The sequence below is a fragment of the Ipomoea nil genome, unplaced genomic scaffold (assembly GCF_001879475.1).
Source record: "Ipomoea nil cultivar Tokyo-kokei standard unplaced genomic scaffold, Asagao_1.1 scaffold2555, whole genome shotgun sequence".
NCBI classification, from domain to species: Eukaryota; Viridiplantae; Streptophyta; class Magnoliopsida; order Solanales; family Convolvulaceae; genus Ipomoea; species Ipomoea nil.
Window position 1 is genome coordinate 302,674 of NW_017618983.1, and position 13,675 is coordinate 316,348.

Genomic DNA, 13,675 nt, shown 5'->3' on the forward strand with positions numbered 1-13,675 from the left:
GTTGGGTGATATTCCTGACTTTGCTAGTTATGTTGTATGCTCGACAAAATTTCCACAGGCATGGACTAACGCCCTTTTATATTCGAACTCCATTATCTTGATATTGATGTCAAATGTAATATTTGTGATTGTTAGTTGGGTGAAGATGGTTTCCTATAATGTTAGAAAGGACTGAAACGGATAACCTCAGTTTGAAGAAATGGATGTAGCAGTGACCAATGGATGGAGAAATACAAGGTTTAGAACATAAAAAGACAGAAAAACCCTTCTAATTCACGGTTAAAAAACGGCGTCATTGACGGAGGATCAAAACTGTCCAACGATCAATAACAGTGGCTACTAAGTGACAATTTTTATTATGGAGGATGAAAAGTGTCAATGCCCCAATAAGTCTAGGACCAAAAATGACATTAACTCTTGTATTCCGTGAGTCACAATAATAATATAACAATAATTATATATTGTTCAATTCTATATTCTTCTAGGATTTCTATTACCATCATTAATTATTCCTAAATTTACCATAATTAAATAATTTGACCAATTATAAAGAAAGATTATTAAATAATGCACGAGACAATTGTTTAATTAAAAATTTTAAAAATTCATTAATAAAGCATAAGGTTGTCATAGTTTTTTCTTAGAAACTCTTTAATAAAGTATTTTTTTTTAAGAAATTGGTGGGCCAAACCGCCTATGGAAGTTTGCGGTGGATAGATCTCGAAAGAATACGCGATTTCAAAAAAAACATTTGTCCAAAACAGACAACGGAGTCAAAAGTTATGCCTTGCCGAACTTTTGACACTTTACAACTTAAAAAATAAAAAATAAAAAAATTAAAGGACGGTTCAGCCGGCGAGGCGGCCGCTGACGAGGCCGATTCCGGCCTTCCTCGCCGCGACCAGCGATACGATTTTTGCAACACTGATATATAAAATAGATATAGATTAGAATAGGAATAGTATTACACAATTTTATAATATTATAATAAAATTTTAACCCAAAATTATTGTAGAAATCAATATATTTTATTAGGAAGAGAGATTTTTTAGGAATTGAGCGGGAAGTTAAAATTTCATGATTTTGTTTTTATAAATAGTATAGATTGTATTACACTATTTTATAATATTAGAATAGAATTTTAACGCATAATTATTGTACGAATGGGAAAGTAGAAATCAATATATTTTATTAGGAAGAGAGATTTTTTAGGAATTGGGCGGGAAGTTAAAATTTCATGATTTTGTTTTTATATATAGTGTAGATTATATATAGTCTTTTGACAAGCACTGTGTGCTCAGATGGTACCTGGGTTGCACTCCCATATGGAAGGTTGTAAGTTCGAGCCTCAGTTGAGGCATTAGGTTAAATAAGTATATTTGAACAATGTAATAGAGTCACTAGCATTCAAAAGAAAAAAAAAAAACAGTCTTTTATACGAGCAATGCAAAGTGTTTTATAAGCTTAATGCTGCAATAATGTTTAGTTGTTATTGTAGAAATAGTGTCACTATAGCCTTCATTATACCAATTCAGCAATTCTTATATTGTGGACCAAGGTTTACAGTACACTGTGGACCATGGTCTTATACGTCGTCATTTTCGAATGACGATTTATTTAATTAATTTATGTTATAAATTTTTTATTTATTTTTACTATAAAGCATGTGTACATTAGTACATATTTCATATTGTGAATTTTCGTGTCTTATGTTATGAAATTTTATACCTTTTTGTTGTACATCTTATGTTATGAATTTATATCATATATTGTAAAATTCTGTGCTTATAGAACATAAATTCTCTACCTAAATCAAATTTGAAAATAAGTAAATATATAAGATGTGTCTGAATTTTATAATTGAAATAGATTAGTTGATGTGTAAAGACATTGGTATGAAAACGACGTCGTTACGTGAACCCAAATCAAGAAGAAATGTGGAATCTAACCCTTGTTAAAGGTGAGAAAGCATGGCATAATAAGATTGGCGAAATTACAAGTGTAGCTCGCTCGCTCGCTCAATTCCATTGATTCAGATGAGTTGGTGCGGTGCGGTTCCAACACACACAACATATATAATAAACGAGTGAAGTGAAGTGAAGTGAAGTGAAGTGAACTAAAGAATTAGAGTTGAAGTGATGACAGACAGACAGACAGACAGACAGACAGACAGACACAGAGTTTTGGCTAACAATGAATGAACAAAGAAGAATGTAAGATCTAGGCATCTCCATGGATCATTACCGATTGAAACGGTACCCTCTTGATTTCAATGAAAGTTGAAAATTCTTTGTCCATTGGTTGTTTCCATGGCTCGCCATCCATCTGCATATAACCTTCTTTCCATTCTCCCCCTCGTAATTCAAATCTGATTGCCGAAGCCTGAGAACAAGAATTCATTCATTCATATTCCACGAAAATCAATACAGCTAGTAGCTAGTAGCTAGTAGCGCTTTGGTACGCACCTGGGCTATGTGTTTGGCAGAGATGAGTTCAACCATAACCATGGAAGCATGCCACCCTTGTTTAAGCCCAAAGATCTCCAGCAAACCATCATCCGCAGTGGCTTCAACAAAACCTCTCTAAGTAGGAAAAAAGGAAAGCTCAGAAAATATATAAGTAACAATCACCAACTTCAATTTCAACACCTTCTGAATCAATAAACAAATGCAAATCACAACTTCAAACAAATATTGAAATTCCTATCTACACTATTCTACTTTTCTAGCCATTGGACTATTGTTTCATACATTCATCTATGGAAGGAAGTGAATGGACCAAAATCAGCTCCAATGACAAACCAACCAGACCCTTGGCACAACTATCACCATAACGCATTCACAATTCTTATTGTCCCATAGGAATTTATCATAAAAAAAAATTATTCAACAGGGAGGTTGTTCAACCAACCAAATTCAGATCATGGAAGAAAATGGTTTGTGATTACATAATAGGCATCTAACTGAAATGACGAGATTTAATATGCCATGTCCCAATAAAACCAGCAAAAAAGTATTTTGCAATTCAAATACCTAATAACTTATAAAGAACAATGTGAGTTAATAGGAATGAGAATAAAAAGGATTCTTTTAGTTTCTATAAAACTAGAAAAATACTTTGTGGTTACAGTAAAGCTTCCACTCAAATCAACCAAATTCTAAATTAAACATTAAAAGAAAATAGAAAGCACTATTTCCCAACACAACAAATGAATTAGACAAACACTAAATGAAAATCATTTTCCCATCAATTTTCCAAAATGCAAAAACATAATTATCCTTCACTCATGACGACCACCACCATGGGCACCACTGCTTACTTCTACCCACCACTGCCATTCATGCCACTCTACCACAATTATCCAACCCATGATCATATGCAGCTTCAATTATAAACCATTCCATGAATGGAATCTACTTCTCTTTTTGCACATAACATAATTCCAAAAAGATCTTACACAGTATCCACAATAAAAAACTGATATAAACTATAAAGCAATTGAAAGGCTATGATTACTATGTATGTAGACATATACCTTCTCCAAATAATCTGGCTTCAAATGACCCCAAGGATTCCTTCCACTTCCATAGCTAGGAAGATTTAGAGCAACAATGGATCTAACACTGGAATGTAAGGTTTAAGGTCAACCAAAAAGAGAGTCAAACAATACAAATCAAAGAAGTTACAAATCTTTGGCATTTTGAATCATTTTAAAGGTCAACATTGAACAGATATTTGAAGGTGTAGGACAGCAAGAAAATGAATACATGACAATCAGATTAAATTAGGAAGAAAGCAACTAATGATAACAAAAATGATTATATGATAAGCAACATTAAACTACAACTGTGGTAAAATACTTTTAACAAATCACAAATGAAATCAACACCTTGATGGGACAGGAATTAGGTCCCACTTTGAGCTATTGACCTTTTTAACATATATGCGCAATATGTTCTTCAGTCCCCTGCAAAAAAAAACCGTATGATCAATATAGATACAAGTATACAACCATTACAAATGTAACAGCATGGCCGTATGGGGCAAGGCAAGGCAATTCAGAAAATAATAACAATAAGGATTAATTTCAGTCCCTCCACCTTCCTTTATTTTAAATTATAGTTATAATTTCTGTTACATAAAAAATTAAATGAAGAAATAAAGGATCAATAAATTTGTGTTAGCTTATTCCTTTTGTAACTTCTAATTTTTGTAAATATTGAATTTTAGAACTAACAAATTAAAATTTTTTATAAAACAATTCATTGATATAATGATAAAATCCATTCTACTTTATAGGTCAAGAGTGGCAATGCACATAAATGGTTATGACATTAAATTATAACTTTTTGTAACATGAAAAAAGTTGAACAAAGTGTTAACTTATAGACTCCAACAATTAAAAAACTTTTGTTACCATATACCTTTTGTGATTTCTACAGCTCTACTTTTGTTAAAGTTGGACTTTACAATTACTTGAAAATGATAACTTTCTATAAAACAATTCATGGCCAAAATGGTCATTTCCATTCTACTTTTATGGGTGAAGGGGTGCGAAGTGCAAAAATGATGAAGTCAGTGAACGGAGGTCTGACTTGTACAAAGCAAGTGTGATGAGGTGACACTGTGACACAAGTGAGAAGATATTACTTCACACCTATGAAGGGAGGCGATTGCATGAAGAGCTCACTTTGCTGCACCTTTCTTGTGAAGCACAGAAACTCAAAGTGCTGATAAAGAGCATTTTTGTTAAATTCGCTAGCAATTAGCTGCCAATCCCAAGAAATTTCCCTCAAATTTTCAAGTATTCTAATTGAAAACTATAAAATTCAGTAGCAGATCCGGTCAAATTTTTTCCAAATTAGCTCCACAAATTACTAGGTGAACCCTATTTTAATGTAGCAAAATAACTGTGCAAAGTAACCATAAAAGCAAATACATGGCTGCAAGTGAAAAGAACACCTATGTATTGATATTAATGAGTGGGACAAACCCGTTGATAATAATATTTGAAAGACACAAGAAACTTTCGACTAATGTGGTTCTGACATATAAGTAGCAGTGCTATGCCAATAGGCAGTTCAGCTATCTACCATCCACTTAGTTTCAATGTTTTGTAAAAATCAAAATAAATCATTTCAAGGTTGATCACACTAAGAAAGCTTCTGTTTTTACTATTTTACAAAGGAGATAAATAGATAATACATACCTTAATCCTGGATCACTGCTACAAGGGGTGAAGAACCAGCCCTGCTTGCAACTATATCCCGAGTAAATCAACTGAAACAAAGAAGTCAGTGGTTGCTTGAACTTGGTAAGGTCTAGTACAAGTGGAAGTACATTTGTACTAAACTTCACAAATTAATAGAATTAAAAATATTTATAGCTCAAGGGTGAAATGCTATTCCGAGAATAAAAATAGAAACAAAATAATATTGAAAAACAGGAAAAACATCGGCAATCAAATGAATCAAGATTTGCACAATTGCTTACAATCAGCCATGTTCTATTGATTAATACTTTAAGATGACAATAATTAATAATTAAATTATTTTTTTGTAACCAACTCTATTTTACATCTTGTGATTATATTTCTAATGCCAAATAATTAGCATTTCTGAAGAAAATTTCTTGTTCTAACATAGTTAACAGCATTTTTAAGAAGTGTGTGTTTCTCTCTTGTTGACAGCTCCTTGTCAAGTTTCAAGGAGTGAACAATAGTTAGAAAGTAGCAAAGTTAAGAATTACTCCGTATTTTATGTTTCTCCATTATAGAAGTAATTCTCATATCTGGCCCCTACAAGGAAAACACACACACACACACACACACACATATATATATATATATATATATACAGGAAATTTCAGCAATTTCTTTTTAGGTAATGTTGCAAAATAAACACCAAATCCTATTAAAACTCTAGTTAGGATAAACCCTCCCCTCCACCATGTAACAAAATCATGTCCAAAAGAAATGCTCATCAATTCTTTAAGAGTCATGAGTCATCAGGTGCCAAAAATGTTTCGATTGTGCATTAAAGGCTTTCTCAGTGGATCCCTAAATGGCTAAAAGAAAAAGTCTAACATATGTAGTTGACTAGTTTGGGGGATTATAACAGTCTAACAGTAATGCTCACTTCCCACCGCCTAATCGCCTATATATATATGTGTGTGTGTGTGTGTATATATATATGTATATATGTGTATATATATGTGTGTGTGTGTGTGTGTGTGTGTGTGTGTGTATATATATATATATATATATTATATATATATATATATGAGCCTTTATGATAAAAAAAAAATAGAAAAATCGCTTCTGCTATTTTCACCACCCACCGAGGGAGGTGCGTCAGTGTCCGACGACCTTACCTGGAAATTTCGATGACATTTTGACCAGCACATGAGCCTCACGCGCCGCCATCCTCCGCTGCCACTCTCCCACCCACCGGCGCGTGAGGCTCCTCTGTTGACCGGAAAACATTTTGGTCGACTTAGTTCGTTTACCTCAGTTTTGGACTTGGTTTTGACCATTGCGTTGTCGGTGATTTTTGCTCCACGGTAGGTCACCTAAGTCCATTTACCTCAGTTCTAGACTTGGTTTGGCCCATTGCATTGTGAGTGATTTTTGCTCCACGGTAGGTCACCTGAGTCCATTTACCTTAGTTCTAGACTTGGTTCAGACCATTGCGTTGTCACTGATTTTTGCTCCACGGTAGGTCGCCTAAGTCTGTTTACCTCAGTTCTAGACTTGGTTTGGACCATTGTGTTGTCACTGATTTTTTGCTTCACTGACACTTTGTCTTGTACACATTCATACTTGAATTTTGTGTACTTTGTGATCTGTTTTTTCTGAGATGGCTGAAAATAAGTCTGATGCATCTGCCAAGTCGGTCTTGATCTCTTATGATGAGTTTGCTAAGTTGGAGTCCGTTGTTTGTTTTGGTGTTGTCACCTCTTTTTTATGCTCATTGTCATTTGGGGTATGCTTCCCTTCCTTTGGAAAAGAAATTGTGTCCTCCTATTTCGGAATTTGTCTTCTTCACTTTGTAAGTCATAGCTTGTTCGGTCCACTTTGTGTTCACCCGGTGTTTGTCCATGGTATTGGTGGCGTCCAAGCTTCCGGTTCAGGGGAAGGGTCCAATCCCAAGCTTGTTTGGTCCACTTTGAGTTCACTCGGTTGCCCGTGATATTGGTGGCATCCAAGCTTTCATTTAAGGGGAGTGCACTAAATAGAATTTGAGTTAGTTATTTGTGTAACAAGTTGGGCATGATGAATAACTATGCTCCAACTTGAGGGGTAGTGTTATGGAATATATAAGTAATATGGAATCTATATATATTAGGCAGCCGGGAGATTTATAGGGATTTGTGTAGGTAGTCAATGGAAACTTGTTTTCTTATTAGAAGTCCTCTAGCATGTATTTATAGGGCTGTGTATTGTCTTTTCTTATAGACAACATATTCAGAAGTCTTCTCTTTACATTCGTAACATGCTGGATAGATTATTAATAGAAATAGCTATTTACAAGTCAGGATTTAGCATTTCAAGAAGTTGTATTTAGAATTGAAGATGTTATGGTCTTTCATGTTAAACAAAATGTCTTTAGACATGATACACTCTAATATGGTATCAAGGAACGAGAATCTCATACCTTGTTTGAAAGAGGACCTTGGGCAAGGTATGGTTTTTCATTTCGTAAATGGTGGAAACCATAAGCAACCTGAGCATCCATCCCTGCATCCAACATGTGTAAGACATTATTTTATAATGCTGCTTCAATTTTCTCAAACATAAATAAGAAAATATCAGCACAAGTAATTGACAGTAATATGGGCAGACAAAGATTCCAGAATGTATAAAATTTATTTCCTGATTTATTTGGCAGGTGTATTCAAGGTTTGCTATCAGAAAAGAATTAAGTTACTTAGTAGCATTAGGAAAACACCAAAGTATTCTCCAATTGTATGAAACTACTCAGTGAAATTCCAACTGAAAGTCACCACCATTTAGACTGATTAAGAATAGGCTTCATATCATTTTCTTTAGCACTTCAAAGCTATATATGTATAGAATAATTTCTTTTATCTCAAAACAATAAATAAATTGAAGTATTATCCAATTGTCTGAAACTAGTCAGTTATTCCAACTGAAAGTGGCCACCATTTAAATTGAATCAAAGTTAAAAGCTTTGGATGACAAAGAAATAGGTTTCATAGCATATTCTTTAGCACTTTAGAACAATATATGTCTTCTTTGATCTCAAAACAATAAATAAATTAGTGCATAGCAATTACTCCAAGTAGTGCATCCTATAGAAACTAAAAAGGATTTGGCAAGATGAAAATACAGAAACCATATAAGTGACCATCACAAACTCCCAAGTCCACACTTATATTTATAATAAAAAATAAAAATAAAAACCTCCAAGTGCACACCTATGCTGAAATAATTATAAAATACTCCTTCATAGTAGGATTGCTTCTCAGGCAACGGCCCTTCAATTTCCAGTTCCTGCTCAGAGCCCAATACATATCAGGATTAGTAGAAGCAAAAAGGGACATCGCCAACTTATTGACAGATATCTTAGATAGAGAATTAAGTACTTTGATAGAGGAAACTTTAGGAAACATTCACTATGTAGCAGATGCACATTGATGATGAATTATTCTAAACAATTCATCATAAGACATGACCAAAGAGCTTGCTTGACTAGATAACAGCATAAACAATTTTCGATCTAGCAATTTGATGCACATTTTTACAAATTAGTATAATGTTCTGTAAAAAATCAATTTCAATAATGACAATGCCCCAAAAGGATGAAAACTTAAATCTAACTAGTGATAATTATTGGATTTTTGTGTATATAGGTTACAAGTGGGATCGCATTTAATTAACTTACAGAAATTGTCCAAATTTTTAAAATTGTAAGGAAGGGGGCTGGGGGGGCACCAATCAGGGAAATAGGGCTCCACCACTGGAGATAAGATAACAAATTCAGTACTTCTAGTGTGCAGAGTAGCCCACTTTCAGACACTAAAAGCATGAGATTAATCCCTCTTAAGTTAATTACAGATAAAACCATCAATAGATAATGAATTAAGCAGATAATGAGATTCATATAAGAGCTTTGACAATAACCTGGTCAAGAGTTAAATCCTCGGCAGACTTCAAAGAGTGAGGTGTCTCCAGTTCTTCACCAGCTGGCATTGATATTACAAGTTTCCAACTGCCACATAAAAAAAGTTTCTCAAAATTGCAGAAAAGAACCAATTAGCCTAAAAAATAAGTGCAAGAAATGAAGCAACAAGAGATGGAAACTAGAAGTCTAGAACTAGCAGACATCATGTAAAGCAAACATTTCAACAAGTTTCACTCCAACAAAGAATTCTAAAAATAAAATATTCATGTGAATACCAGGAACATATAATGCATATATTTGGTCCAATACAACCTAATTGGACTTTAACTCTCCAGATCGAAAATTACAGTACCAGAGGTGGCAGATACACACAGATGAAATTAAACCAAAAACTTCTTAAGGAATCAAAATGAGTATTTGGTTAATAATCAGGGAGCAGATAAGAAGAAATACATCAGCAGTAAAATATGATACAATGAGGAAACCCATTAATAAAAACTAAACAAAACTCACCTATCTAGACGGCAGAGTGGAGCACTTGTAACTCTATCAAGGATTCTCTTAATTGCCGATTTCCAGTTAAATGGAAATGAACCACCCTGAACATAAAAATCTAAGCCAAAATTGCAAACGGTAGATGAATGAATTGGAAACTTAGTGCAAATGAAGAAACTTACCCAACCAAAACTACGTGACAAGTCATTTCCAGTACCAAGTGGGACAATTCCTGTTGGTGGAACTGGCGCTCGACCCATTGCATGAAGCTCTCCAAGACAGCCAAGGACCCATCCAACAGTCCCATCACCACCTGCTACCTGCCAAAACAGTTTCAGAACAGCATTATCCATGAACTATGATATGCTTTTGACAATCATTACTCCTCAAGTGTACAATATACCAAGGGCATTGTGAAAAGAAGTGCAAATTACTGCAAGAATCCATGAAAAGAGCCCATAGACCCTGGAAACTTTTAACTTAATATGCATACCACAATTCTCAACTTTTCACGAATCTCTTTGGCACACATGTCTCCAAGACCAGCAAACTTCTCTAGGCAGCTTAATCCATATTGAACAAATTCGTGAGGCTTCACAGCTTGAAGGTCAAAAACCTGATGAGAGTCAACAGAAAGTGACAGAAGGAAAGAATGTTAAAAGAAATCCATTTGTATCAAACACAGCTGCCGCTGCTTAGAAAAGCATAAAACAGAAAATTTTCAAGAAACAATCATCATCAAACCACAGCTCCGGTTGAAAAAAAAAAAAAAAAAAAAGAAGCCTTTACAGAGGCCGTGAAGGCCCTATCCTTTTACATAACCAGACTAATGCTTGAGCTTTCTTTATATAGCAACAGGTATCTGTTAGACTAACTAGCAGCTTACCCCAGTCAAACCAAATACGAATATCTCAAAAGCACATGATGTGCCAATGCAAAATATTTTTACATTTGTAGCTGAGAAGTCAACTTTCTACAAGATGATATGGTCATGTATACTTCTAGAGACAAAAACTACTCCCAATATCTTGTTCCTTTCTTCCCCATCATACATAAAAATAAAAATTAAAAAAGCACTGTTTATTCCACTTTTAATGCTAGACTTCTTCAAATGTTCAAAATGTCTAAAATTCCCTTACAATCAATAGGGAAAAATTGGGTGAAATTTCACAAACTAAGAGCATTTTGGACATTTTAAAATATAATTGGAACGGTTTTTAAAGTCAAAAGACCAGAAAGTGGAGCATTTTAAAATTTGAGCACTAAAAATGTTTTTGTTTTTTTTTTTTTTTTTAAATCGAAGTTAAAAACCATCGGTGGAATGCCACTATAGTCGAAAGATCAAAAGTGGAATAAACCCTAAAAAGCACTATGGCTTAAAAGTATTTAGTCTAAAATACTGGAATTCTCATTAATACTTAGATACAAAGATAATAAAGCAGCTGTCAGCAGATAAGGCAGAATTAGGAGACAAAAGAATTGTCTAAGAGAGGAGAAGTCATGACAAGTTAATCATCAATATCAATTAACTCTCTCAATAAGATTTTTCCCGTTAGCTCAAAAAGAAATCTTGAAGTTTAGTGCCCAGTTGAGATTTAAGCCTAAATTTTTACCATAACAAACTAAACATTTCTGTAGAGCCTATTAGGTTTGTCATAAATTTATAACCGATCTTACCAGTTGAAAATGAGTCAAAAGCTGTGGGGAATTTGCCAGAAGCTTCAGATATACTTTGTTTAGCTTGATACAGCACTTCAGTCACAACATAGTTAACTAACTAATGTCCAATAGGTAATGAAAATTTGCAGATACATATTCTTCCATCCTCCACCACTCCCAACCTTTACCCACCCTACAACTCTCCCCTCAAAGCCTCCCCACCAAACACAGTTCTAAAAAGAATATAAAGGTAGAAAACAATATGTTAATTGCTAGTAAATACAATTGAACATTATATAGTTTTTATATTTCTATTTCAGGGGGAAAATATAAGCAAACTATCACCTTTAAAGCCAATCCCCACATGTCATATGACTTTAGCAACTACTAAGGGAAGTCCCTAACAAGCTAATTACTAGAAATAAGTTTAACACAGACATCTTGGCACGCCAGCAATTCTACATACAAGCAGTGACAGACTGGCCATAATTTCATCAAAATCACTCTTTTTAAAAAAAAAAAAAGTTTTTGACGATTCCCTTCAAAATCATAGCTTTACAAACTGCATATCAGTGTTAGTAAAAAAAAAAAAAGTTTAAATTAAATTATTGTTCTGAGCTTAAAAAACACGCGGACTTTATACGTACAAACTCCTAAAAGTATATTCTACCAAATGCATATAAAGAAAAAATAAAATAAAAAGATAAAGAACAGAGAAATGCAGGTACAGACAGTTTGCAAAATCATAGACAGGTAGGTAAAAAGGGATGAGCACCTGTTCTTCACCCATGAGTTCCTCCAAGCGGGCTTTAAGCTCGGGGCCATGGCGGCCGCCGCTCTTGGAATTGATGAAGACGACGAGTGGCGATTCTGGCGGCTCTGCTTGCTCGGCTCCTTCGGCGTGAGCCGCGTCAAAATGGCGTTTCACCGAGTCTTCTAAGTCCTTGGTCTGAATCGCCTCCCTCATGGCCAGCCTCACATACTCCGGCATCGTGATCCTCCTCCGCAGCTCCTCCTTGTGAATCCGCGCTCCGGCCAGTGTGCAGCCCCTTATCGAATCAATCACAGACGATCGTCCTGATGACCGGTTGCCGGACTCCACCGTCCTGGGTGATCCCATTCCTACTGAAATTACTGCTCTGCCCTTCCCTGCTTCACCAATAATAACAGCACTTGGAAGTTGGAATGCAGATATTATTTAATTCGATTATGACTGCACACACACATATATATCTATCTCTCTACTGTCTGTGTATATATGAAGAGAGAGAAATAAATGTGCGAGAGAGATAGAGAGAGAGAGAGAGAGAATGGAAAGAATAGAGGAAAAGTATTTACACAGGAGGCAGAGCAGAGGGGCAAATACAAAAGGAAAAGTATTTAAGATGTGGATTTTAGGGGTCTAAACCTCTCGGGCCCTCCGGAAATCAGGAAATTACGAGATTACCATTCACTTTTCAAGCGTTGATTGGATTCCGTTCGATTCAAAGTTGAAAGATGGCAACTGGCAAGTGGCAACTGCCAAGGAAAGAAGGATTGATGAGGCGGAAAAGGTTTGTACTTATACCACCCAATTATATTATATTAATTCGCATTCTCAATAATATTTTGCTTAGTTGTCTTGTGTCAACTTTACTGCCCAAAGTATTTCATCCTTTTAATATTTATCTTATAGGCTAGAAAAAGAAAAAAAACCAAAATTTATATATATAGATAGCAAGATCACCCTTTTAGATGAGATTTTGAGATCAAATCTTAAACATTCAATTTTGTATTTCAATGGTTGTAATTGTTATTTATGTTGGCATGTGTTTTCAAATGGTAAGGGGTATTGTAGTAATGTTGTTTGTGAGATCCAATCTTAAACATTCAATTATGTATTTTAATGGTTGTGATTGTTATTTATGATGGCATGTGTTTTCAATTGGTAGGGGGTATTGTAGTAATGTTGTTGTTTATTCTTTGAGTTAATTTCAGCAATGGTCCTCCGACTATATTGATTTTTTAAAATTAATTCTCAACTTTTAATTTGGACACTTTACGTCCCTTGACTTTCAATTTCTTTCCAATTGAGGTCATTTCGTTAGATTACGGTAAATTGGACTTTAAATGAATGGGTAAAGTATTCATTTCATCTGCCTAATTTATAATTCTTCGTATTTCTCCTTTGTATGCGCAACTTCGGACATCAGATTCACTTAATTACTTAATCCCTAAATCCATTCGAAGAACAAAATTCCATTAGGGATTAAGCAATTAAATGAATCTGATGCCTGAAGTCGCATATACAAGGAAGAAATACGAAAAATTATACATTAGGCAGATGAAATGACTACTTTACTCTTTCATTTAAAGTCCATTTGACCATAATATGA

The 13,675-nt window shown here is 34.5% G+C and overlaps 1 protein-coding gene across 1 annotated transcript; it reads right to left on the reverse strand.

Annotated features, from left to right (window-relative positions):
• Positions 1–1,940: 1,940 nt before the first annotated feature.
• LOC109153885 (diacylglycerol kinase 4-like) lies at positions 1,941–12,653 on the reverse strand. The gene is made up of 12 exons (XM_019301779.1): positions 12,076–12,653; positions 10,135–10,257; positions 9,824–9,961; positions 9,660–9,745; positions 9,146–9,233; positions 8,440–8,515; positions 7,656–7,738; positions 5,210–5,280; positions 3,890–3,967; positions 3,536–3,623; positions 2,466–2,582; positions 1,941–2,382 (listed from the first exon to the last, which is right to left on the reverse strand). The coding sequence occupies exons 1-12, from the start codon at positions 12,418–12,420 to the stop codon at positions 2,221–2,223; spliced, it is 1,455 nt and encodes a 484-aa protein (XP_019157324.1). The 5' UTR covers positions 12,421–12,653; the 3' UTR covers positions 1,941–2,220.
• Positions 12,654–13,675: the final 1,022 nt, after the last annotated feature.